This window comes from Lonchura striata, chromosome 6 (assembly GCF_050655825.1).
Source record: "Lonchura striata isolate lonStrDom1 chromosome 6, ASM5065582v1, whole genome shotgun sequence".
Taxonomy (NCBI): Eukaryota; Metazoa; Chordata; class Aves; order Passeriformes; family Estrildidae; genus Lonchura; species Lonchura striata.
In genome coordinates, this window is record NC_140708.1 from 25,303,182 (window position 1) to 25,327,703 (window position 24,522).

Consider the following 24,522-nt stretch of genomic DNA (forward strand, 5'->3'; position numbering starts at 1 on the left):
TTTTTTGTATGTATGTGTAATATAATAAGATACAACATATATTCTCACATGGTGAGACATTATGGGAAAAACTGTCTTAGTATTTCCAGGGTATTTAATCTAAGATGAGAGAAACTAATACTCATGTTTGTGTATTAACAGGGTGGTACCAACCTTCCAATTCTTCCATCACAAAGGGCACCAAAGCTTTACATGGTCCCTCAAGGAATCAGACCAGTAGTTCAACTCACTGCTGTTGAGGTAGGGTTACTCTTAAACTAACTGAATACGAGTGCAGTCTTCTCATCCTCTAGACAGAAAGTTTTTGAATTTACTTACAGAAAACAAAAATGTTCATAGCTAGAAATACTCTTTTCTGTAAGTGTTTGTGAATTTCACCATTTCCATTAATTTTCCTAGAACTAGAACCTTGAAATATTTTGCCAGATCCCTATATTATTGAAAATATTTCATTTCTTCTTTCCTACCTTTTGAGTATTATATTAAACATATTGACATCCCTTCCCACTTTTGCTTATATTGGATTTTATTTTACAGATTCTGGCCTGGGGGTTGCGAAACATGAAAAACTACCAACTGGCACCTGTTATGTCTCCAAGTCTAATTGTGGAATGTGGTGGTGAAATGGTGGAATCTGTGGTGATCAAAAACCTCAAAAAGACACCAAACTTTCCATCTTCTGTTCTCTTCATGAAAGTTGTACGTTACAAAAACCTATAAGCCATCTATCTATAGCAAAATAAGTTCCTCCATAGTTTTAAAGGTCAAGGATTTGTTCTAAATAGAAAGAGTCATGCATCTTTTTTTTATTTACCATAAGCAATTTATGAGCCTGAAAACTGTAATAAAGATCATGTAAACATGTCTGTACAGTCAGTGGTAGGTTGCACAATTTTATACTCACAATCCAGTGCAGTATGTATTTTTTTATTTGAAAAGGCATTGATTTACCTATAGATGTTTGGCTACTTTCCTATTGCTAGGATGGGTACTGTGCAAGAGTCAAGAAAATTCAAGATTTGGGGCAATTATTCTTACTGATTTTTACTGACTGATAAATTTAGAAGTTTTCATTCATCATAAAGCCATAGAACATAGTATTTCAATATTAAATAAATGAAGTAACAGCTCTAATTTAGGGGGGAAATCTTTATTCCTTTTCTTCTGTTTGCATTGTAAAAAAGCCTCTACCTTTCTATTTTTAGCTTTTACCAAAAGAGGAGTTATACAGTCCATCTCTTGTTATTAAAGTAATAGACCACAGGCCATTTGGGCGGAAGCCCATCGTGGGACAATGCACTATTGATTTACTGGAAAGCTTTCGCTGTGACCCCTACACTACTAAACAGGACATTGCACCACAGCTGAAAGGTAGAAAGCTGGAAAATGAAAAGTTCTACTTGTGAGATGCTAGAATTACCTGCCTGTTTACTCTGCATGCTTTACTGATGAATAGCAATCTCGTGTTGTGTATGTAGGTGGAGATAATATTATCTGAAAGGAAAAACATCTAACAGAGAGTATTAATTAAAGTAACATTCTAAAGCATAAGAGGGCATAATGCAAAGGCAAGTCCACTCTTAGAGTTGTGCTCATTCCCTGAAGTTCCTCTTTAGTATCAACTTGGAATTTAACTACCTGCAGGTCACCTCAGCACTAGTGCCAAAGAAATGATCCAGTATTCCAGCAAATATGGTCTGAATACAAAGGTGACATTTCCTTTACATTTTTTCAAGTTTTACTTTTAGTTTTAATTCTATATATTTGAGAAATGTTTGCATATGCTGCACAGAAGTATTTTGTCTGTTTTTAGCAAAAAGTGGCAATGAATTGCTTTCTTTAGAGGATCAAACATATAGCCAGAGAATTATTTTACATCTTCTGTAAATGTCTGGATTTAAGTCTGGTGAAACTGTTTAGTAAGATATTTTTCCTACACATATTGCCTTAATAAAACCTTTGTCTTACAGTTAGTCTGCTCTCTGCTACACCTCGCCAGGATACAGTAATTGATATGGAAGACACACAGCCACTGCTAACAGCTCAGGTAATCTTTGAAATTTGATGCTTGACTTTGTTCTTAAGATGTCTGATTTCTGAGGAACTATCTAGACAGCAAAATTGTCAGAAACATATGCAACCCTCTGGAAAGCCAGATGGTGGAAAGTTACTTGGTGACAGGAAAGCGAAGGAAATTTGGTATAATTTTAATCTTTGTTTTCATATAGTGAACACCAAACTATAACATTTTGTCCATGGTCAAATGCACCACTAGCTTAAGAATGAATTCACTTGTTCAATAGCTACTGAAAGTATGTGACAGAACATCACCCAGCTCCCCCTGATGGTGGTGAGGGACACCTGATTTTGCACAGACTGAGCAGTTTTAGATAAAGGAGTTAGAAGTAGGGGTATGCTCTGGTCCTTCAGCCCTTCATTTTATCACAGTCACAGCTTGGCCTCTCTTACCTTGAAGCCATCCAAACCCAATAACACTGAAACAATTTTTTTCTGCACTAACACTACTTTTCCTTCTCTGTTGTGCCTTGTCTCTTTACTGCTCTGATTCTTTTGGGACCACCACAACACAGTTTTACTTTCCAGGTAAAAAATAATTCTACTTTCAGAATTTTACTTTTGAGTTGAAACATGACTGAAGAAAGATTCCAAGAAGTACATTTTTAAAGAAAAAATATTAATTCTTTTAGGACTGTAAAATGTTTCCATTGCCTAGAAGGTGTTTTCATAGATACCTGTTTCATAGATGGCCTGTTATATTAAAGGAAGAAGAGAAATTATTATGCTATTTAATATATAGCAATTTTGCAGGCTCTTAATCCACAGTTTTGACTTTTGAAAATGCAAAATATTTTACATTGTTACAGTAGTCCAAAAGTAAATAATACCGAATTTAGGCTTTTGGACTCTTACTGCTCTTTGAATATTTTAATGATTGCCTTGCTCTTCCTTCATCTCCTCTTCTTGCTGTCATCATATTCAGACTCTAATTTAAGTATATAGATCATGATCTCATGATCTTGTCATTACTGTCATCATACATGTAAATTGTCACTAATATTTAATTTACAAGTCTCTAACTTTTTTCTGAAATAGGTTTTCTCTTCTAATATAAGTAGTATATGTTCTAATACAAGCTGAAACAGAGAACTATTATTTTCTTTAAAAATTATAAGGAAAAATATTTAGAAAATAAAGAGGATTTAGCACTTCAAAGTCACCAGTAAAATTGATTATACTTGTGTAGTTTATTTCAACCAAAAAGGGACAAATTTAAATGCTACATAAGCAGAAACACAATTTCTTTTAGTTTAACATCACCCAAGCCATATATAACATTAGATACAGTGAAAGTGTCCATATTAGAGGAATGAAAACTCAGAACAATCTTAACTGAAATACGTAAAACTGTGGAAAGTGTAAGTGCTATGCAGACAACACCCTGAGGACACAAAATGCCAAAATTTCAACAATTACATTCCGATTTCCAGTGTTTAAGCAGTATGTCAACAGCACTCAGCAAAATGGCTTCTCCAACAACAGTGCATGTATGTACCAAACTGATGCATGCAGGTGGCCAGGATGGGCTGGATGGGGAGGAGTGTTAACCTATGGGACCTTGAGGGGTTCTTCTCTGGGCAGCTCTTCCAGAGAGAGATTTTGGAGGAGATGATGCTCACAAGTCCTGTAGGATTAGCTATATTGAGGTACCTTTGTTCTGAAAATCTTACTATGCTTATACAATATGTATGAACTACTAAAATTTCTATGTGTGCTAATTTACTTAAAATCTCTGTGATAAAAGCAAAAAAATAAACAGGCATTATTTCACTGTGCTATTAATACTTAAACTTTGTTTAGAAGTCTACTTTCTGGAAAATAAAATTACAATTTAAAAAATTTTAACTCTGACTTTTCTAGAGATCCACTGCATCTCTTAGATTTTTTCCATAATTCCAGATTTTTCAAAAATATAATAGTTAAATGTTGCTGTCTTGACAATTTCATGTGTAACAATATACAGCGAAGTTACTGGGTACATTTTAAAAAGGACAGTAACAGTATATTGTTTTTACCATGTGAGTATTTCACTCCAAAATCTCTAACTTATCATATGGCATTTTATTCTGTGTTTTGGCATTCTGTGTGCACATCCTGATTACAACTTTTAGTAGCAATAATTTCTGAATATTGAAGACTATTATTTGCTCTGGGAATTTTTAAAGAAGATCATAAAGTTTTGATTTATTTTTCTCTTTAACTACTTCTTCCCAAAACTACCAAGTGCATTATGTAAAGAATCATTTGGAAATATATGAAGGGGAAAAAAAATACAAACCCAAAACATAGCCCCTGACTTGAACTCTTCAAACATTATGCTTTGATGAAAGATTCAGAGTTCTACAAAGTACATTTCATGAAAAGGTTTCAAATTTGCTCTTTAAATTATGATTGAGTAATTATGCAAGGTAACATTTGCATTGTTTGCATTACAAATCAGTATTTAAACAAAGTGAAATTTAAATATAGCAAACTATTCAAAATTACCTAATGAATTCTGCCAGTAAGTTTTTGCAAATCACTAATGATGTTGTTTCCACAAAAAAATTAACTCCAACTGTCTTTAGAAAATGATCATCCCATGGTAATCTGATAAGAATATGCTGTATTGGTGATTTGAAGGTAGACAAGACTAGGAAAGTATGATAGACCTGAACATACCATTGAAATAATTACTTAAGAGAACAGAAATAGGAGTAAATGAAAATGATGTACCAGAGTGATGTCCTGACCTATTGATGCATTTGGCTTGTATTCATAAAATTTTCTGCATATTTCTTCTGCTTTGCACAAAAATTCACTGCTAATGCTTTTGAAAGAAAACACGAGGTATAATGTATAAAAAGTAGCAGAAATGATGCTTGCTAATCATGGCTTCCAGATGGGATGCATGATGCTTGCTCTTAATGGACTAGTGGGTCATAATTACGGTATCTGTGATTTAACAGGTGAAGCATTTTGGATTGTGCACATTGTTTTTGCACTTATATGGATAAATCTATTGACACAAATTTTTTTGCCTTTTTTTTCTGGTTATGTGAAGAACAAAGCACAGAGTAATAACGTCTTACAGTCCTTTCTGAAATGTGTGTATATAAATATGCATGTTCCAGTTCAATATCTAGAACATTCTGCTTTTCTGACAGCACCAAAAAAAATCAAGTTAAACACATGGTATCTGAGTATTCTTCAAAAACATTTCTAAATGTTTGTAACTCACTTTGCACACTTACTATATACAAACTCCTAAACATTTAAAGCCTATTTAACTGTATAAAATTCTACAAATAATATCCTCACCATTGCTTTTATTTTGTTCTTTTTTTATGACTTGATCTTCATGAGCAGCTCACAGAAAAGGTAATGTATACTAGTTCAAAAAAATCTACACACTGCTTTCACCAATTGAAAACCAGTATATCAATACTGCCTAAAAATAACATTTTAGGCATGTGGGTGAGAACAGTAATCTCTGAAAGTGATATAAAACCTACAGTGAACTTGTAACATGGTAAATATAGCAAAAATATGCAAGACTGAAATAGGAAGCCATATATATATTTAAAACCCCAGCAAACCCTCACATTTAAGGATCTACATACTACTTTAAGATTGTAAGTCCAAACAATCTAAAAAAAATCAGATTTACACAGTGGATAAATACTATTAATTCTGTTAACTTATAGACAATGAATGCTATTTATTACCATTGGAAGTTTGTTTTCAGGGGCAAATAATTATATTATGGAAACCCTGTGAATACAGAAAATAGCACTTTCTTAAACAGTGATTATCATACTTGAATAAATAAAAATATGAAAAACCCACAGCAATGCTGTATTAGTTGAATGTATAGATTGCTAGTATCTAGGTGACGTGAGGCTTATTGAAGTACTATTTTTAAGGGGCAAGACTCAACTACTTTTCAACTGCATTTGGTTAACAATGAGGTAGATCCGCAACTGCCTTAATTATTCTCATCTTCTTTCAGATAAATCTTTAATATTGCCTAACTGATAATAATTTTTAGAGTATATTATTTGTTGCTATGCTTAATTATTCATTATTTCTGCTGCACAGCATGATAGGAGAGAGGCTTTATCTCCCAGTAAAAGATTTTTTTATTTGCTTTTCTTTTAAGGAGGAAGAAATTGTTGATTGGTGGAGCAAATTTTATGCTTCAATAGGAGAATATGAAAAATGTGGACAGTACATTAAAAAAGGATATGACACTTTAAAGGTATTGCTCAGGATAAAATAACATATTTCAGAGTTTATAGGCCCAAGACCTGATCAAAACTGTAATTTTTTTCTTTTTCAAATGCTCTTCAGAATTTAACTATACATGATTTTCTATAAAGCTTTTTTTCCTAATATGATTAAATGAAGGTTTTAAGAAGATATCTTGGCTTTTCTTTTACTTACCTATACTTATTAAGAGATGTATTAATAATTTAATCTCACCTTCAGTCAAAGGGAATTTTACTCTCGACATCTTTGGGCTCCAGGCAGATCCTAAATAAATATACACATTAAGAAAGTATGAGCACAGAGAATCTTTTAGTGTTTGTTGGCTAAAATTTGAAGCGAGACTTTCTTTTCTTATCTAATACAGCTAACAAAGAAAATAAAGATAAGCTTATGACATGCTACTTACTATGATTTTAACCAAGCCTAAATGAAGCTTTATCACATGTTCTCCAAAACATTGCATTTGCTCCCACTTCGATATAAAAAAAATTCCAAAAACTTTGGTTCCCTAAAATATTCCATCAAACACAAAATACTTTGCAGTGCTACTATGGTGGATCTGATATAGATGATAATTTCTAAACCTTCCTTTTTTCTTTTTTTTAAGGTGTATGACTGTGAATTGGAAAAAGTACCTGAATTCAATAACTTAACAGACTTCTGTGATACATTTAAACTATACAGAGGCAAATCTGAGGAGAGTGATGATCCATCAGTGGTTGGGGAATTCAAGGTAAATTTCAAATTATGGGCAACAAACAAATGCTAGTTGCAGTCTTTTGAATGTAAGTGGCTATTTAAGTAGATCTACATGCAAACATTTCAGCTTAAATATGGATGTGTGCATTAGTAGGGGCAACAGGTATTAGTAGCTACTTAGCTACGGGCCCATCTTTTTCAGGGAAAGTACAGCTACACGTTGCTCACACTAGATGTGCTACATGTTAATTGAAAATAAATATAATTCCTGCTAATGTAACCTTCCTCAGTAACCATGGGACAGAACCTTCCCAGATAACCTCTCAAACGGGACTAAAATTCCAAAAAGCACGGTTTTAGAATTCTTTTGGAAAAGGTATTTTGTACTGTTTCTGTGTTTCTGTGACTTTTATAGATTAAAATAATGCTAATGTAGATAAAACCAACCAACCACTCAAAAAACCTCCAAACCTTAAATTATGTTTTTTGGAGGGAGAAACAAAGTATTTGTTACATATTCTTATCCGGAGCAAAACTGAGCAATTGTGTTGACATCAAAACAGCTGAATTGAGTTAGACTGGGAAAGGATATAACCTTGTGTTTTTAGTCTTACCATCCAAAACCCGCTAAAACAAAACCAAAGGCTTCTAGGTCAGTGCGGGTCAGGCTATAATTTTGCTATCCCTGTATAAAGCAGAGTGTATGTGTGCAGGACGAAGCAGACTCAGCAGAGTGCGGTTTTGCAGGGCTCGGTGAAGGTCTACGCGCTGCCGGACGACCCCGCGGTGCCGGCCCCGCCGCGGCAGTTCCGGGAGCTGCCGGACAGCGGCGCGCAGGAGTGCATCGTCAGAATCTACATCGTGCGCGCCCTGCAGCTCCAGCCCCAGGACAACAACGGGCTGGTGAGGCTGCCGGCTCTCCTCTGCTTGAAACGAAGCTGGTCTTGATAACCATTTCTTAACTGTGTTCTTTTGTCTTTTTTTAAATAGTGTGATCCTTATATAAAAATATCTCTAAGTAAAAAAGTAATTGAAGACAGAGATCATTATGTGCCTAATACCCTCAACCCAATCTTTGGCAGGTAACATACTATTTTGTGTTTTCAATTTACTGTATTTTACAATGTTTTCGTATTTTTTAAGGTAAACCTTTACTTGAAATAGTCAGCACTCTATTCATAGTTATATACTAACAGTTAATTGTGAGTAAAATTGCATAAGGTGTTTTCCTTTGAAATCACTGGAAAACGCAGATGTTTGGCTAATCCGTAGATTTTGTCATGTGGGTAAATTACACAAAGTAAAACAATGTATATATCTTAAAACCAGCCTGTCTTAGGCATATAAGAAAAACAAAATATATTTATGGATTATGGAAGAAGTTCTAACTCTGAAAACTAGATGTCTCTCACAAGTAATCAGTTTAGCATGCATTCCCAGTACACTGCTCTTTCCATCAAAGGTTAATGACACAATTGAAATATATGAATAAAAGTACTGGTTAGGAATGAAAAGTTACATCATCTGTGTAATTACTATGAAATTCTAGTTCTGGTTTAGAATTGGATGAGGATTTTGATAATTTAGAAGTTAGGAGGGCTAGAGAGGAGGACTAGAAGATTTATAAAGGATTTGAAAAGCATAATTTGAAATGATGCTCTACAGGTTTTCAATTGTTCAGATTCTGCAAAGAACTAGACAGCAAAGATACTAGATTACAAACACGAAGTAACTTCCTTCCTCAGTCCCAATTCAAGCGGATGTACAGAAAACATCTAAGTAATACACTGTGCAGAAATGAAGGAGGTAATATCCAGAGAAGTAAAAATGAAAATATTTATAAGTGCAAATAGAAATTGGAGCATGAAAGATAACTGCTGCTAGATTTATCAGCATTGGAAGCATCTTTTTAATACCTTGTAGAGGCTGTTGCTCAAAAATAAACTAATAAGTGCTTTTTTCAATTTGTATTTTTAAATTTAAAAATAAGAAGCCTTTCTTAAAAGAGCAATAGACTCAATGGGCAATTTTTATGTTTAGAATGTATGAACTCAGCTGCTTCTTGCCTCAAGAAAAGGATTTGAAAATTTCAGTCTATGATTATGACGCATTGACTCGTGATGAAAAAGTGGGTGAAACGATAATTGATCTGGAAAACAGATTCCTTTCTCGTTATGGATCTCACTGTGGCATCCCCCAGCAGTACTGGATGTAAGTAATTTCATGTTGGAAAATTTAATCTGTAAGACCTAGTACCCGGTCTCTAAAAAAGCCTTAATTTTATGGTTAAAAAACAATGCTGTGGTTTCTCAAGGGTATTTGTTGTGCTCGTTCTATCATCTAAATTCCAAGTGAAGCTGTGAATCTTCAGAACAGCCTTCACTGAAAACCATGGCATCAAATATTTTAATATTTTCTTAATCGAGTAATGTATGCTATTTCTGTCCAGAGAACTCACATTTGACAGAGTTTTCTGACCTACTGTTTCAAGTAAATATGAAAGCATCCGAGAGTGTGAATTATTTTGATACATAAAGAAAAAACACTCTGTCTTGGAGGGTAATTGAGCTGATACAAAATTATGTCACTGTATCAAACTCCAGAGCCCTCAATCTAGGCAGTTACAATGCTAGTTAAATAAATACATTTTACATGATGTATAAATGCCCTGAATGGTGAATAATTTTAGAATATGTTTCTTTTTCCTTCATAAAAGTTCAGGTGTGAATACCTGGCGTGATCAACTAAAACCCACCCAGTTATTGCAAAATGTAGCCAGGTTTAAAGGCTATGCTCCTCCTGTCTTCTCTGAGAATGGCAGAAAGATTAACTATGGTGGTCAAGACTATACTTTGGAGGATGCTGGTGAGTTGGTTCACTTATTTTACAAGTATGTCTTAAATTCACATTGATAAAATAGAGAACTTTCCCGTTATTTATGAAATACTAGAAAAATAGCTTTGATTTTTATCTAAGTTGAACATACTTTTGTGCTCAATTTTACATATCTGGTTTTAATTTTTCTTAAGTTCAAAGGCAAATTGTAGTTCATAAGCCCCTGTTTTTTTCCCATTTATTTCAGAAGCTAACAAAACCTTGCACCAGCATCTTGGACCAGGTGAAGAGCGGTTAGCCCTTCATATCCTCAGAACCCAGGGCTTGGTACCTGAACATGTGGAAACAAGGACCTTATATAGCACTTTCCAGCCCAACATCTCCCAGGTACTGTGAACTGGCTTGGTTATGGTATCTTGAAAGCAGAAATGGAGCATTCCAGAATTTATGTCATGTTGTTAAAGGTGTGGTAATTCTCAGGGGGAAGAGGGCTACAGTTGCTTGACTTAAAATGTAAAAAGCAGGTTAGTCTAGAAACATAATAAAATGCAGATTTTAAAGAAAGTTTCTCTAGAAATGAGAAAACTTACCTGAAAAATTAAGGGGCTATGACAAACCTACATGCAACAAACAATCCCTCATTCATCTTCTTCACTGCTACAGGGAAAGCTGCAGATGTGGGTGGATGTTTTCCCCAAAAGCTTAGGACCACCAGGCCCTCCATTCAACATCACTCCCCGGAAAGCCAAGAAGTGAGTATCCCCACAAACTGCACACCCTCTGGCAGCCTTGACAAAGTAATCCAAATCTCTCACCCCAAACATCTCTGTTAGGTACATCCTGCGTGTGATCATCTGGAACACCAAGGATGTCCTTCTGGATGAAAAGAGCATCACAGGAGAAGAAATGAGTGACATTTATGTGAAGGGGTAAGAGTATTCTGTCATGTTACACTTAGAATGAATAACACTCAGAATGTCCTGGGAATACCTGGACCATGGATTTCAAATATTATTTCATTTAGCCAAGTTAAATGATAATCTCAGAGAAGTACAGAAATGTTACGAGATAAAACATGATCAGTTAATGTGTGGTGAAAGATTCCAGAATTTCATCTCTTGAGACAGCAACTGAAAAGGCAGAGAGTTGGCATTGATGCTGCATAACTTTGTTTCTTAGTTTTTACTTTCCCTTGTCTTAATATAAAAAAAAAGCCAATGGTCTTAGAACTGAAATTCAGTTCAGATGTTCCTATTTACAGTGCTAAATTGGAAGCAAACTGCAAAAGGGCATTAAAAACTCCCCAGCCCTCTGTGAGCAGTTCTTACAGCTGGTCTGCAACCCCTTAATGACACAGTTCCAGTACAAACGGGCACCAGTGTAATCCCACTGCAAACACCAGACACATCTCTCCATATTTTCAGATGGATGCCTGGTAATGAAGAAAATAAGCAGAAAACTGATGTTCACTACCGATCATTAGATGGCGAAGGGAACTTTAACTGGAGATTTGTTTTTCCTTTTGACTATCTCCCAGCTGAGCAACTCTGTTTAGTTTCCAAAAAGGTAAGTAATCCTAAAGATTTCAATTATTAGAATACAGATTCTAGTTAACCTGATAATTTGTAGCTACATATTGAAAGAGACAATTAGGCTCAGTTCCATATACTTTCTCACACTGCTGTTATGAACAGATTTGTTTTGCCTTTGAGCCTTAATAACACACTGGCAACAACAGCAGTCTGCTTTTAGCAGGGCAAGATTAGGTCTCTTAATACTTGCACCAACCCCAGAATTCACAAGTACTAGCAGACTACAGCTTTGAATTTCCGTAAGTAATTTTTAAAGGTGCTTAGTATTTGGTTTTTTTAATTTTAGGAACATTTTTGGAGTCTTGACAAGACAGAATTCAGAATCCCACCCAAACTGATCATTCAAATATGGGATAATGACAAGTTCTCCTTGGATGACTATCTGGGTAAGATTTTGAATGAAAATAGTTACTGTTCTCTCAAAGCAGGATATCAAAGTGAACAATTTTAAATTATCACATAAGGATTGCATTTAAAGTGAGGCACTGAGCATAGAAATATACTCCAGCTTTCCTTCACAGTACAGGCTCTGAATGAAAAAATATTCAATCAGTAAAGGCCTACTGGCAGTAAACCAGGATACTTTTCACTCAGGTAAACCCTCTCACTAGGCACATGAAATAATAATATGCATGAAAATTTACTTTACTTCTTTCTTTAAGTAAAATTACTTAAACAAGGGCACTTCATTTCTAAATAAGAGTATTGACAGTAGCACATAATTTAGGTTTAAGCAATCTACTTCACACTGTTATTAATCCCTACCTTTTCTAGGGATAATGCTCTGCACGGGATTCTCTGCCCTGTATTAATACTGCTCCAAAGTCTTTAGATTACATACAAACTATACAGGCCTCAAAAACTGAAAACAACTACTTGATTTATAACCACCAATAACGTTTGCTAAATTATGCACTTAACCATCAGAAATTACTTATTACATTGCTGTATTTGGGTATCTTCCATTCAGATGTGTGGGGATAAAACCCTTTTATTAAAAAAACAAACAATCTTGCATTAAAGAAGGGGAGTTGAGCTTGCTAAATCACATTTATCAACAACAGCAAGAGGGGCTTAAACACAATGTATTCCACTTACCTGCCTCACAACATCTTTAGACAAACAAGAATATAATGTGTCTGTTGATTGCCTTTCCTGTATTTCCTGTATGTATGTTTCAAGATAGCAGTGTTGATGTAGAGCTGCTGTGCTGTATAGTTGGTTGTGTTACACAGTGTTTATTTTTGTATCCACCTTTCAGGCTTTGTGGAACTTGATTTACATAAAACAATCATTCCAGCAAAAGTTCCTGAGAAGTGTAATATAGACATGATTCCAGAATACAAGGCAGACATTTCTCTGAAGGCTCCCAGGACTGCCTCTCTCTTTGAACAGAAATCCATGAAAGGATGGTGGCCATGTTACGTTGAAAAGGATGGCTCACGTATTTTAGCGGTAAGGTTATTGCTTCTTTTAAAAGTACTTCATACATGCTCACCTTTCTTTTGAAATTACAAAGAAAGGTTGTAAAGAGTCTCCCACTTAACTGTTAGCTTTCAGTGGATAGACAGAGGAGGGGTAAATAGGACGTTCCGTGCACAAGTTCAGGAATTTGGTCCAGCAACATTTTTTTGTTTTAAAAGATGAGTTTAATGCTTCATTTATGTAGTTTGTTGCTAACTTTGTTTAACCTGAAAGACTGTGGTGTCACTTGAGTCATGCTATCTTGCCAACGCAGCTGATAAAGTCATGTGAATGAATGCATAGCCTCAAGCTGTGCCAGGGGAGATTTGGCTTAGACATCAAGACAAATTTCTTCACAGAAAGGGATGTTAAGCATTGGAATGGCTGCACAGGGATGTGGTGGAATCATCATCCCTCGAGGTGTTCAGGAAAGGACTAGATGTGGCACTTAGTGCCATAGCCTAGGTGACAAGGTGGACTTGGTGATCTTAGAAGACTTTTCCAACCTAAATGATTGTGTGATGCATTCATTTATCACATTATTGCTCAGAAGAACATCAGAGACATCCCAAATGCACTGAAGACAAAAGGAAAATCACTTCTGTACAGAGCAAACAAAATTTCTGTATTGAGAATCCAGACTAGCTTTGTGATTATGTATGCCACCAGAAGACCTAAAGCATTCAAACTCGTTTATCTATTTCTATTTTACAGAATTCTATTCTACTTGTTTATTTATTTCTATTCTATTTATATTCTACAGAGAATATAAATGTGCATTTATCATTTGCAGAATATTAAGCCTTTCAAAGGTGTCTTCTTGTTCTTCTTTCTAATGTTTTTGCCTTAAAACTTTATTACTGGAATTTAATAAATGAGGAAAAATATTCAGAAACATTTACAAGCCACAGCAATATGAAAAATTAGATGCATGGTCCTTTGGAAATTATGCAGTCCTTGGGCTGCTCTTGGAAGCAGAGAACTGTTTTTGTTTTGCTAAATTGGAAAAAAATATTATGGCTTAGAGCTATAGGTGAATTAGCAGAACAATTTTATGCCCAGCGATTTGATTTTTTCTATGTGTCTTTTCCATACTGTTGTGACACTGTCATAGTAAAGAAATCAGTGTATTTTGAAGACACAGATGTACACCATCAGCTGATCCCAGGTATTCTGTATAAGTACCAAGTAAGTCCTACTAGTGCAATTTCAATAAGACATTTGTCTCATGCCACTTTTTTCTGAAGGGTAAAGTTGAAATGACATTGGAAGTTGTCAATGAAAAAGAAGCTGAGGAAAGGCCAGCTGGTAAAGGAAGAGATGAACCCAACATGAACCCCAAACTAGATCTGCCAAAGTAAGATATTTTTATCCTACTAGCTTTAGAAATACCCAGTATCTAGCTACTCTGATGCATGCAGGAATATATTAGTCATTATTCTCAGCAAAACTCCATTTATAAAAGCCAATCATTTTTCCTCCTGAAAGCATTAGGATAAAATGCAACATGGTTTCAGTACTAAAGGCACGTATTTACTGCAGCTACTGTCTTGCATTTCAAAACTTTTCTTCAACCTCCCTCTTTAAAAGTCTTTTAAAGCATGTTTTAAAGTGTTGTTATCTCATGCTTAAGTTTCAGTGTGTAAATAATACTTCTTTCAAAATGCAGCCGGCCAGATACTTCCTTCCTTTGGTTTACAAATCCCTGCAAGACCATGAAATTTATTGTGTGGCGCAGGTTTAAGTGGCTCTTCATTGGCCTCATCATCCTGCTGATTCTGCTCCTGTTTGTAGCAGTGCTCCTCTATTCCCTGCCGGTAAGAATCTCTGAGTGTTACTGTTCCTCAGCTGTGGGATGAGCTTAGAGTCATCAACAGGATACACGCCTGACTCAGACAGAGTCTATCCCCTCTGTTTTAGCAGGAGATAGGGATTATAGCCTTGTAGCTGTAAAAAAATTCAACTGATTTTTATTGAGAAACAATTAAAATTTAGGTTAAAACTAACCTATTAACTAAAGATGGAACAAGGAACTGCTTTAGAAGAGTTAATCTACATAATTAAGATAGATAATAGTTGGCCTAGAGTCTACATTAGTCTGGAAAAAAAAAAAAACTATTTTCACTGTATTTTATTTTAAATTACCACACCCTAAATGCATTTTGATCCATTTTAATATTTAGAATGTCTTTTTCAAAACTACACTGCAGTATTTTGTGTACATAATTTTACCTCTCTTGTTTCTTCCTCCTCCCCCAACAGAATTATTTGTCAATGAAGATCGTGAAACCAATTTAAGGAAGAATTTTTCATCTCATCTTTTTAAATAGTGCTGAAATTTCACCCCAGGCTGTGGACCAAAATCAGCAAGGCTCTCCATCCTTTGTATTTGCTTGTATTTAGAATGGTAAAATAGATAATTAAGACTTTCAATAAGGTTGGCTAAGGTTCAAGAGGTCATGGAAGGGTTTTTTAAAAACAAGGAAAAACCCACAACCCCCCTTTTTTTTTTTGTTTACTTCCATGGTATCTATACATGGTAAAGTTCTGACTTTGCTTTTAAAGTGGATTTTTCATAACAATCACTTAGAGGAGCTGCCTGCTATTGCCATCTCTGGTTTTTAATGAATACTTTCTTTTGAGAATCCTTTTCATTGAGTACATATTGAAACTCTGCATTTTAAATAAAAGGAAAACAATTACTACTTACAATTATGTCTACCAAAAAAACATCACAGTGCAACCAAAGGGTCATACATTGTTTCTAGTTCCAAAGTTTTCATCATCATGCTACTTAAAATTTTTATTTACCATGCTGTAGACTTGACAACACTATACACGTATCCTGACAAGTTCATAAATATAGAAATTAATTATACTTTTTTTTTTTTTAGTATAAGCACAAATTTTTTTAATAAACTTATCCACAAGTAAAACACAAGTTTCCAGTTTTCTTCAACTATTACTAAACTACAATGTATTAGGACTTGTGTAGTGTCTATCAGAGGATATAATGTCACAGACCTGGATTTTAAGGTATTCTACTGTTTTCTGCACAGTGAAGAATAAGGAAATACTTCAGCAAAAGTTCTCATTCATTTATTCATTAGTTAAGAAATTAATAAAGAAATCTGTTGACTAGTTTCAATATACTCCTTGTATTTAGAGATGATCATGAATCGAAACACAAGGATACATGACCTAGAATCAATCCTTGTTTGTAATCTGATCTGCACATGGGAAGTATCTCATTTTGCCTCAATCTCCTCTCCCAAAGCAGAGTAAAATATAATCTGCACTAAAAATCAGGTTATAGTCTGTGATTCTATCTCACTTTTATGGAGGGCTGATGCAAAGCACCTCTGAACATCCTCTGGTCCTTGAAAGGAAAATGCAGCAGAGCCTGAAATCAGCATTTGCTGTGATTGTCACATTTTTGACTGGATAAAGACTTCAGCTGTCTTTAAAAAGATGTCAAAAATAATTACAAAAATTTGTCTTTAAAACTTCTGTAATTGCATTTAGTGACATAATTAACATTTTATTATAACACAGTACTGTAAAATAATAAGCATGTAGTTGCTGGGCAAAATAAGTAACTTTATTCTGTTGGAAGAATTAGGGTAAAGGTCTAATATTAAATAGCTTCCATCATGTGAAGTCCCAGTGGCTAGAGTGGAGCAAGCAGCAGTCACCCTGTGGAAAACATAACACCACCCTTAGTTTTTTGTTGTCAAGAAACTCTCAGGCATCTTGACCCTTGAATGAGAGCTTGGAGCTGGAACTAATCACTATCCAGATGGATTGTCCCTTCACTAATGATGAAATAGCACTCCAGAAATAACCAGCAATTTGCATGAGCTAATGTTTGATCATCCACTATTAAAATCTGTCTCAATCAATGCCATAAATCTGACAAATGGTAAAAATCACAGCAAACTTATTTTCATTCAAGACAAGAAAGTGTATTGCTTCTAAGGGTTGTAATTAGAAAGCATTTAACTTCAAAGGGTGTGGAGCAGAGATCCAAGCAAGCCTTCACAGAGCATTTGAAGAGTGGCAGGTACTGCCCTTCTGAGTGGAGTTCACCCTCTTCCAGATGCCTTTTTGTTCAAGCATGCATAGGCTTGATCGTTTCACTTCAATTAGACAGTGCTATTAAAAACATAACTGAAAAGTCTGAGAAGCCATTCCAGCTGCCAGCCTGCCCCAGTATCAAACAAGAGACAGCACATCTTCACAAGAAAGAAAAGGTGATTATTTATATACAGTGCTAGTCAAATCTATAATCCCTGGTGCAGCTGCTGTGCATGACTCTAACTTGCCACAGGTTTTTGTCTAGCTGGAACAGTTACCAAAGATTTAGCCCTGTCACAGGAACGACTTGGTGCTGCTCTCACTGTGCACCGGTGACAGGGATGTTCACTTTGGTCAGTCCAGTTCTGAACCACTCCAATTACAGACTCAGAGAATTACTAGCAGCTGAGGGAAATGGCCTGGGAGACCACAGAAAAGAGGGCAGAATGTAGATGTTCCTGATACCACTGCTCCTTATTACAGGAAATTTCTTAATCCCATTAATTCCTCCTCCTATAAATTTGTTTTGCCAACCAGCTGGAACAGCCAAGGAAAGGCTAAAGCTAAACTGAAAGTGCTTATAACATAAAATGGGTAACCAGCAGCAGGATGTCAGTCCTCCTGCCCCTGACATCACACAGGTTCAGACACCAGTGGCTGTGCTCTTTGATGCACTCAGGTATCCAAGCAGCACATGACTTCCTATCAGGGTTTGCTGTAGTCACCCCAAACCCTGACTACTGGAATGGGCTGTAAGGAAGTTAACAAAGAGCCATCATGTAATTCAAGATAAAATATTTGGAGAAACTTGCACCTATACCAGCTCAGTGTAAAGAGGCACACTTACAAGCTGTTCTTGCATTTCTTTGAACAACCACAAGATGACATCCCAAGTCTCGTGTGTTCACAAAGGCTTCCAGAGTACTTCTGTTTTATTCCTACTCTAAATACATCTCACATATGGAGATGAACAAGACACATTTAGTAATCAAGGGAAACCAGCCCCATCAAGTCCATTGCGTGTAAGTGCATTTGAAAAACACAGCTGTAAGCACCTCTGGGACCTACCTGTTACATACAAAGTGACTCCAAGCCTGGCCCTTACAGACCTCTAAGCTGTTGTATCCACTCCCTGCCCTACATGCTTAAGTATCTATTTAGCAACTGGAAAGCAGTACTAAAGTGTGAAATGGTAGCATTCAGTGCTGCATCTTGTGTCAATGCTAGCTCAGCTAGTAAATACCATACAGCTTTTTATGCAGTACTTACCATTGCTCAGAGCTGCCATGTCATGTATATAGACAGGGACATGAATTAGAAAGACAATTATTTAATGGAAAACTATCAACTTTAAAAATTGATAAATTCTTGTGAAAAAACCAACCAAACAAACAAACAAAAAAAATGAAAATACACATTTTATCTGTTGAGTCTGACCATGCTCTGACCACAAAGTTACCCTTTGAAAAATGTATTTCCCTTGTAGCCTTTACTGTGTCTATGAGATTGCATTCACTGACAAGTGCAAGATGAGGAACACTGTAGGGGAAAAAACACTTTCCTAAAGCCTGCATAAACTATGAATTTATTGCAGGTGCTGATTAAAGACTCCAAGACAGTACTGTTCCTTTCCCAGACCTACATGGAGTCAGGACTTGCAGCAAAAAGCACCGGCAGCATGGTGCAGCAGTGCTGGGCAGTGACCGCAGCGCCGTGCAGCAGTGCTGGGCAGTGACTGCACTGGGGTGCAGCAGTGCTGGGCAGTGACTGCAGTGGGGTGCAGCAGTGCTGGGCAATGACCACAGCGCCGTGCAGCAGTGCTGGGCAGTGACCGCAGTGGGGTGCAGCAGTGCTGGGCAGTGACTGCAGTGGGGTGCAGCAGTGCTGGGCAGTGACTGCAGTGGGGTGCAGCAGTGCTGGGCAGTGACTGCAGTGGGGTGCAGCAGTGCTGGGCAATGACCACAGCGCCGTGCAGCAGTGCTGGGCAGTGACTCCAGTGGGGTGCAGCAGTGCTGGGCAGTGACTGCAGTGGGGTGCAGCAGTGCTGGGCAGTGACCGCAGCGCCATGCAGCAGTGCTGGGCAGTGACTCCAGTGGGGTGCAGCAGTGCTGGGCAGTGACTGCAGTGGGGTGCAGCAGTGCTGGGCAGTGACCGCAGCGCCATGCAGCAGTGCTGGGCAGTGACCGCAGCGCCATGCAGCAGTGCTGGGCAGTGACCGCAGCGCCATGCAGCAGTGCTGGGCAGTGACTGCAGTGGGGTGCAGCAGTGCTGGGCAGTGACTGCAGTGGGGTGCAGCAGCGCTGGGCAGTGACCGCAGCGCCATGCAGCAGTGCTGGGCAGTGACTGCAGTGGGGTGCAGCAGTGCTGGGCAGTGACCGCAGCGCCGTGCAGCAGTGCTGGGCAGTGACTGCAGTGGGGTGCAGCAGCGCTGGGCAGTGACTGCAGTGGGGTGCAGCAGTGCTGGGCAGTGACCGCAGCGCCATGCAGCAGTGCTGGGCAGTGACTGCAGTGGGGTGCAGCAGTGCTGGGCAGTGACTGCAGTGGGGTGCAGCAGCGCTGGGCAGTGACCGCAGCGCCGTGCAGCAGTGCTGGGCAGTGACTGCACTGGGGTGCAGCAGTGCTGGGCAGTGACCGCAGCGCCGTGCAGCAGTGCTGGGCAGTTACTGCAGTGGGGTGCAGCAGTGCTGGGCAGTGACCGCAGCGCCATGCAGCAGTGCTGGGCAGTGACTGCAGTGGGGTGCAGCAGCGCTGGGCAGTGACTGCAGTGGGGTGCAGCAGTGCTGGGCAGTGACCGCAGCGCCATGCAGCAGTGCTGGGCAGTGACTGCACTGGGGTGCAGCAGTGCTGGGCAGTGACCGCAGCGCCGTGCAGCAGGAGTGGCCCGACACACTCAGCCAAGCACCAGATTTAGGTTTAAACCTTTCAAACAGAGAAGTGAACCAAACCTTGGCTTCCAGTCTCCTGTGTAATTCTTGTCACTGTTAAGCAAATTACGTAAAACAAAAGAAGACAAAGTGGGCACCACCTTCTAGGAGAAATTGTGGACAGTCAGCAGCACAGACAGTTGTATGAGTGAACCTCTCAGCCCAGGCCTTTGGAGATACTGAAAATTTTGGTCATGATGCAGGTTCAGTGCCAAGCTGGTTGCCTGTAAAAACATACACATACTTCCAGAAAGGAAAAGATGCCGAACCAGGAGAGACTGGAGAGTTTATATAAACCTGAAGTGCTGTTAGACAGTAATGGAACATTTACAGATTTGCACCTAAGCACCTGAACTCCCAGCAGTGCCTCTTCACACAGCTGTGTGTCCGTTGGGTCGTGTCATTGCTCTGTATAAAACAGCGGTTAGGAAAATTAATGGAGCTAGATGCATCATCCAACAGGAAACAATTAATAAACCCAGGATATGTTAACAGTGTTCTATCAATCATAATCCTCTTATGTTCCAACCCTGTATTTATTTTGGTACGGGTCTTAAAAAAAGGCACATTAGAAATGAATAGAGATTCAAATGTGGATAATGAAAAGAATCAAAAGCAAGCAAGTAGGATAAGGCTTCCTGTCTCAAGAATATCTTGCAACATCAACGCTAGCCTGGAAAGTGGCAGAGCAACAAGACAATAACAAGCATCTAAAGTAGGCACTTTAGAGAGGTAGAGGACATAAATCAGATACATTTTTCAGGGACTATATTAAAACTTCAGGGGCTATATTAAAACTTCAGGGGCTCTATTAAAAACATGAAGACTCCTTCTCCCCTCTCAAAACCTTCAAACTAAAAGCCAAAAACTTTACAAAATATTAAAGGAGACATTTTAGAGCAGATTTTAGGTGACTGTAGGAACATACTGGCAGAGCATATTATTTAGTTTAATAAGGACAGAGAAAGCCTGCAATGCCTCCCTGCATTTACATATTAGGACAACATTATGAAATAAGCTGGCTCTGATACTTCACTGCATCCAATCCTCACTGGAATCCCCAGAACAGTATTCCACCCTAAAATAGATAGCACTGTGCTTCTGAGAGGAGGATTATGCAGTCACAGCTGTGAAAGATGTCCTTTTCCCTGTTGAATTGCCAAGTTTTCTAGCCTTAACTGCATACTGCTTACTATTCAGATTATCAGACCAAATACCATGAAGACTGATCATGGGCCAGCCTCAGAGTCACCATTCTAGTTGGGTCACGGCTTCACAATGCATTGGCACTGGTGGCATGACTAACTTCGGGTATTTATTCCCATTCACTACTGTGCTCTTGACTAACAAAATCAAAACAAAAAGAAACTACCAACCTTCCTACACCCTTTCTGAGTTTTTGTTTAGTGTGAGACAATCCTCTTATTTGCTTCCAGCCATAGTACTATGGTGTGTTGAAAGAAATCATGGGTTATGGCCTTGAGAAGGATATCTTAAGCTGATGTAGTCATCAAACAAAATATTCTCAAACTGAATCGTCAGCAAGTTCCTTTGCCACAAGACTCCATTTCAGGACTGCAGGCAAACTAAGGGAGACAAGAATACATCAGCAACATAGAAGAGATCCTCAGAAGAATTTATTTGCTCACAGGAGGACAAATATTATAAAGAAAATGAAATGAAATAAAATATAAAATTAAGGTAACAAAAATTACTTAGCCACCAGCTCACATGAGTACCAAAAATGAGGATGGACACTACAAAGAGGACAACTTACCAGTTGAGATAAAGGATGCATAAGAAGGCCAAGACTTACTCTAAATGTAAGAGACACATTAACATACACTAAAACAATGAAGGCTCCAGTTAGCAGCAAAATATTAGACATCATCTACCTTGGAGAAGACCACCAGGATACTACAGCAAACTACAGCTTTCTTAACGCTCCTTTCCATGTTTTCAAGGGGAGACACCTTGCAGAAGTATTTTTATAAAATTCTGCTCTGCTTTTATTCCCAGAAACACAAAGCCTTTGTTTTAACTGAGATTACTCCCTGGCTGAGGGCTGATAGCACAGTTAATTAGCGCCTTCACTGCAGCCCGAGCACCTCCTGTGCAGTCTCACCGCTGCCTCCAAAGGCAACTCGCAGCCTCAGCACCTCCGGGTCCAGCCATAAGCTCCTGCCCAGGAGCCCTGATGCTCCCTGGCCTGGCAGAGGAGATCCATTTCAGTGGGCTGCTTTCAAAGCTGAAGAGTTCCTGTTTTGGAGTAGGAGGCAGTCAATTAAACTTTTAAAATTAATCCTGCCCACATCAGAGCAGTCTAGCCCCAAATCTATACATTATTGCACCTGCATGCATCTGTATGAATAACTGCTAGTGTTAGAATTTTAAGAAAGTTTAAAAATGAAAAAAAAAGCAAAAAAACAAACCCAAAAGACAATTATTTATGCAAGAAAGACAAGAACTGAACACCTGGCAAGATCTTCTAGTGTTGCCATACAGGGACTTTGTTACAGAGGATTTATTCCAAGTTTTTGTTATTTCTTGCCTTGAAACATCCTGAAACAAAAAGGAATAGTCCCACTGTGCTGTGAGCTTAAACACACACATACAAAGTAGACAGGTAAAAGCACTAAAAGCAATCAGTTCTGAGAAAGGATTTACTTTTACTTCAGTTGCACAAGGTTATGTGGATGTGGTTTTAAATAGAAGATGTCTCCACTCATCTTGCTCTGATCCGTGCTGTGCCAACTTAAACCCTCCCAGTGCATCTGAATAGTCAAACAAACGTCTGTTCCTCCCCAAACATCCACCATTCACATTAAATAAAACACATAACAATTGAGGGAAAATAGACCTGAAAAGAGCTTGTTTCCAAATGCAAAGGTCTAACCTGAGGATAGCTATTTTCATGCAAATCTCAATTCTTCTTGCTCATATACATGAACCCAGAATTATCTGTTCAGTTAACATTCTTAGCTTCTCTTATGCAATTAACAGGGAGGAGAAAATTAAAGGAAAAGGGAATGGAAATCCCCCAGAGCAATGAAAGAGAACCTTAGCTCTGTTGCTCCCCACTAGCAAAAGACCCTGAAAACAAACTACTTCGCCCAGGGCAATAAGGAGGGGAGAAAATGGATCGAAACCCCAAATCTCTCTTGCACAGCAAAAGCCAGGCCAGTCTGCCACGTCATGGGAGGGTCCTGCTGTCAGCGCCAGGTTAGTGACTGATCTCTCCTAGTCCCTTTTGGAGCATGGGAGAAATGCCTTCAATTCAGCCAGCCTCCAGTCTTACCTTTGCAAAGGTCAGGCAGTACAGATGCTGATGCACCACTGAAACACCTTCCTGCAGCAGTTGTTCAGCGTGTGGCCACCTGCTCCGTGAAGCTTGCACTCTATTATACATGCCCACTGCAGCATGCCACTACTGGCTCAAAAGCTGAGTTTCCAGTTTGGAAACTGGAAATACCAAATTTCGCCTCTTTTTTTTTTTTTTTTTCTTTTTTTTTTTTATCTGAATGCAACAAATGTTTGGTGGGTTGGTTTTTTTGGGGTTTTTTTTTAATCCTGTGAAAATTTGCTGTAAAAGCAATTTAAAAGGGGTAAAAAAAATATCATTGCCCTTCTGTGAAAACACACACTTTTTAGTTTTGCCATGAACAGCAGTGACAGTGAAAAGCAGGAGAAAGCTACCGAATTGCCTGTGGTAACAGCAGTGACACCTAAACAAGCTTAGGGCAATGCTGGAGCTGTGAGAAGCTCTCAGAGATACAGGCCAGGCTGTAACAGACCCTGTATCTGTATAATGAACAACACCTCAACTGAAATGTCAAGATCAATGGACTTCTGTTTTCTTTTTATGCATAATGAAGTTATTTAGTTTTACCCCATTTGTATTTCTTAGTTCCTTTAGGTAAGTACATGTCTCTACAAAATATACGCCTGACAAAGATGACATTTTTAAACTGATTTTAAAGCAAAATGGTGAATTTCAAATAAAACTTAATTCTTAACTCGTTTGTCTTACCTCATAAGGTAACACAGAATTACCCCATTAAAATCAATTATTTGGCATAGGACAGAATCATGAATCAGCTGAAGGAAGGATGTGTCGTTTAGAGAGGACTTGAGGAAAAGGAATAATTTGACTAACAAACATCTGTAAGAAGAACATTCATAAACAATGCTGCCCTTATGCTACCAGAGAAAATAAAATGAAATTATCATTTGTAATAAGCGTTATTAATTTCCTCATTTTTTCCCCCTGTTTATGTCATAGAACAAAATGTTCAACTACACATAAAGCTAGGCAGAAAAGGTCTAAGGAGGACATTACTCCTAAGGATGTTAAGGGCAGGCACAGTCAGGGTAAGAGGAGTTAGCAGGTCCCACACCCTGCAGTTGAAACACCGGAGTTGGAAGAATGACCTGACCAGGTTTCCTCATGACCAGGCTTGTCTCAGCACCTCAGCTCTCAGGCAGCTCTGTTAATCCAAAGAGCCTCCACTTCCCTACAGTCTTTGAGCAACAATTCTCCTGCACTGAATGCAGAGAATAACAGAGATATCGTGATGTATACCTGCTGAGAACAAAGAGCT

The 24,522-nt window shown here is 38.0% G+C and overlaps 1 protein-coding gene and 1 long non-coding RNA gene across 5 annotated transcripts in view; one reads left to right on the forward strand and one right to left on the reverse strand.

The window, feature by feature from the left end:
* The window catches only part of MYOF (myoferlin), a 62,252-nt gene extending 46,391 nt beyond the window's left edge, over positions 1 to 15,861 (forward strand). For 3 of the 4 annotated variants that reach the window (XM_085583644.1, XM_085583643.1, XM_085583645.1), the window contains 20 exons: positions 142 to 240; positions 538 to 699; positions 1,206 to 1,371; positions 1,971 to 2,047; positions 5,428 to 5,439; positions 6,221 to 6,319; positions 6,938 to 7,063; positions 7,777 to 7,932; positions 8,020 to 8,111; positions 9,070 to 9,240; positions 9,746 to 9,894; positions 10,112 to 10,251; positions 10,528 to 10,616; positions 10,698 to 10,793; positions 11,289 to 11,430; positions 11,743 to 11,842; positions 12,718 to 12,911; positions 14,168 to 14,277; positions 14,590 to 14,737; positions 15,183 to 15,861. In XM_085583644.1, the coding sequence (XP_085439770.1) occupies positions 142 to 240; positions 538 to 699; positions 1,206 to 1,371; positions 1,971 to 2,047; positions 5,428 to 5,439; positions 6,221 to 6,319; positions 6,938 to 7,063; positions 7,777 to 7,932; positions 8,020 to 8,111; positions 9,070 to 9,240; positions 9,746 to 9,894; positions 10,112 to 10,251; positions 10,528 to 10,616; positions 10,698 to 10,793; positions 11,289 to 11,430; positions 11,743 to 11,842; positions 12,718 to 12,911; positions 14,168 to 14,277; positions 14,590 to 14,737; positions 15,183 to 15,218 (2,364 nt within the window). In that variant the 3' untranslated portion in view covers positions 15,219 to 15,861. Of the gene's footprint in view, positions 1 to 141; positions 241 to 537; positions 700 to 1,205; positions 1,372 to 1,970; positions 2,048 to 3,509; positions 3,567 to 5,427; positions 5,440 to 6,220; positions 6,320 to 6,937; positions 7,064 to 7,776; positions 7,933 to 8,019; positions 8,112 to 9,069; positions 9,241 to 9,745; positions 9,895 to 10,111; positions 10,252 to 10,527; positions 10,617 to 10,697; positions 10,794 to 11,288; positions 11,431 to 11,742; positions 11,843 to 12,717; positions 12,912 to 14,167; positions 14,278 to 14,589; positions 14,738 to 15,182 lie in introns of all 4 variants that reach the window. The other variant, XM_077784640.2, reaches the window with a different exon arrangement.
* The window catches only part of LOC146767058 (uncharacterized), a 57,731-nt gene continuing 35,256 nt past the window's right edge, over positions 2,048 to 24,522 (reverse strand). Inside the window, exon 3 of the long non-coding RNA XR_014956320.1 lies at positions 2,048 to 6,594. This is a non-coding gene — a long non-coding RNA (uncharacterized LOC146767058). The remainder of the gene's footprint in view (positions 6,595 to 24,522) is intronic.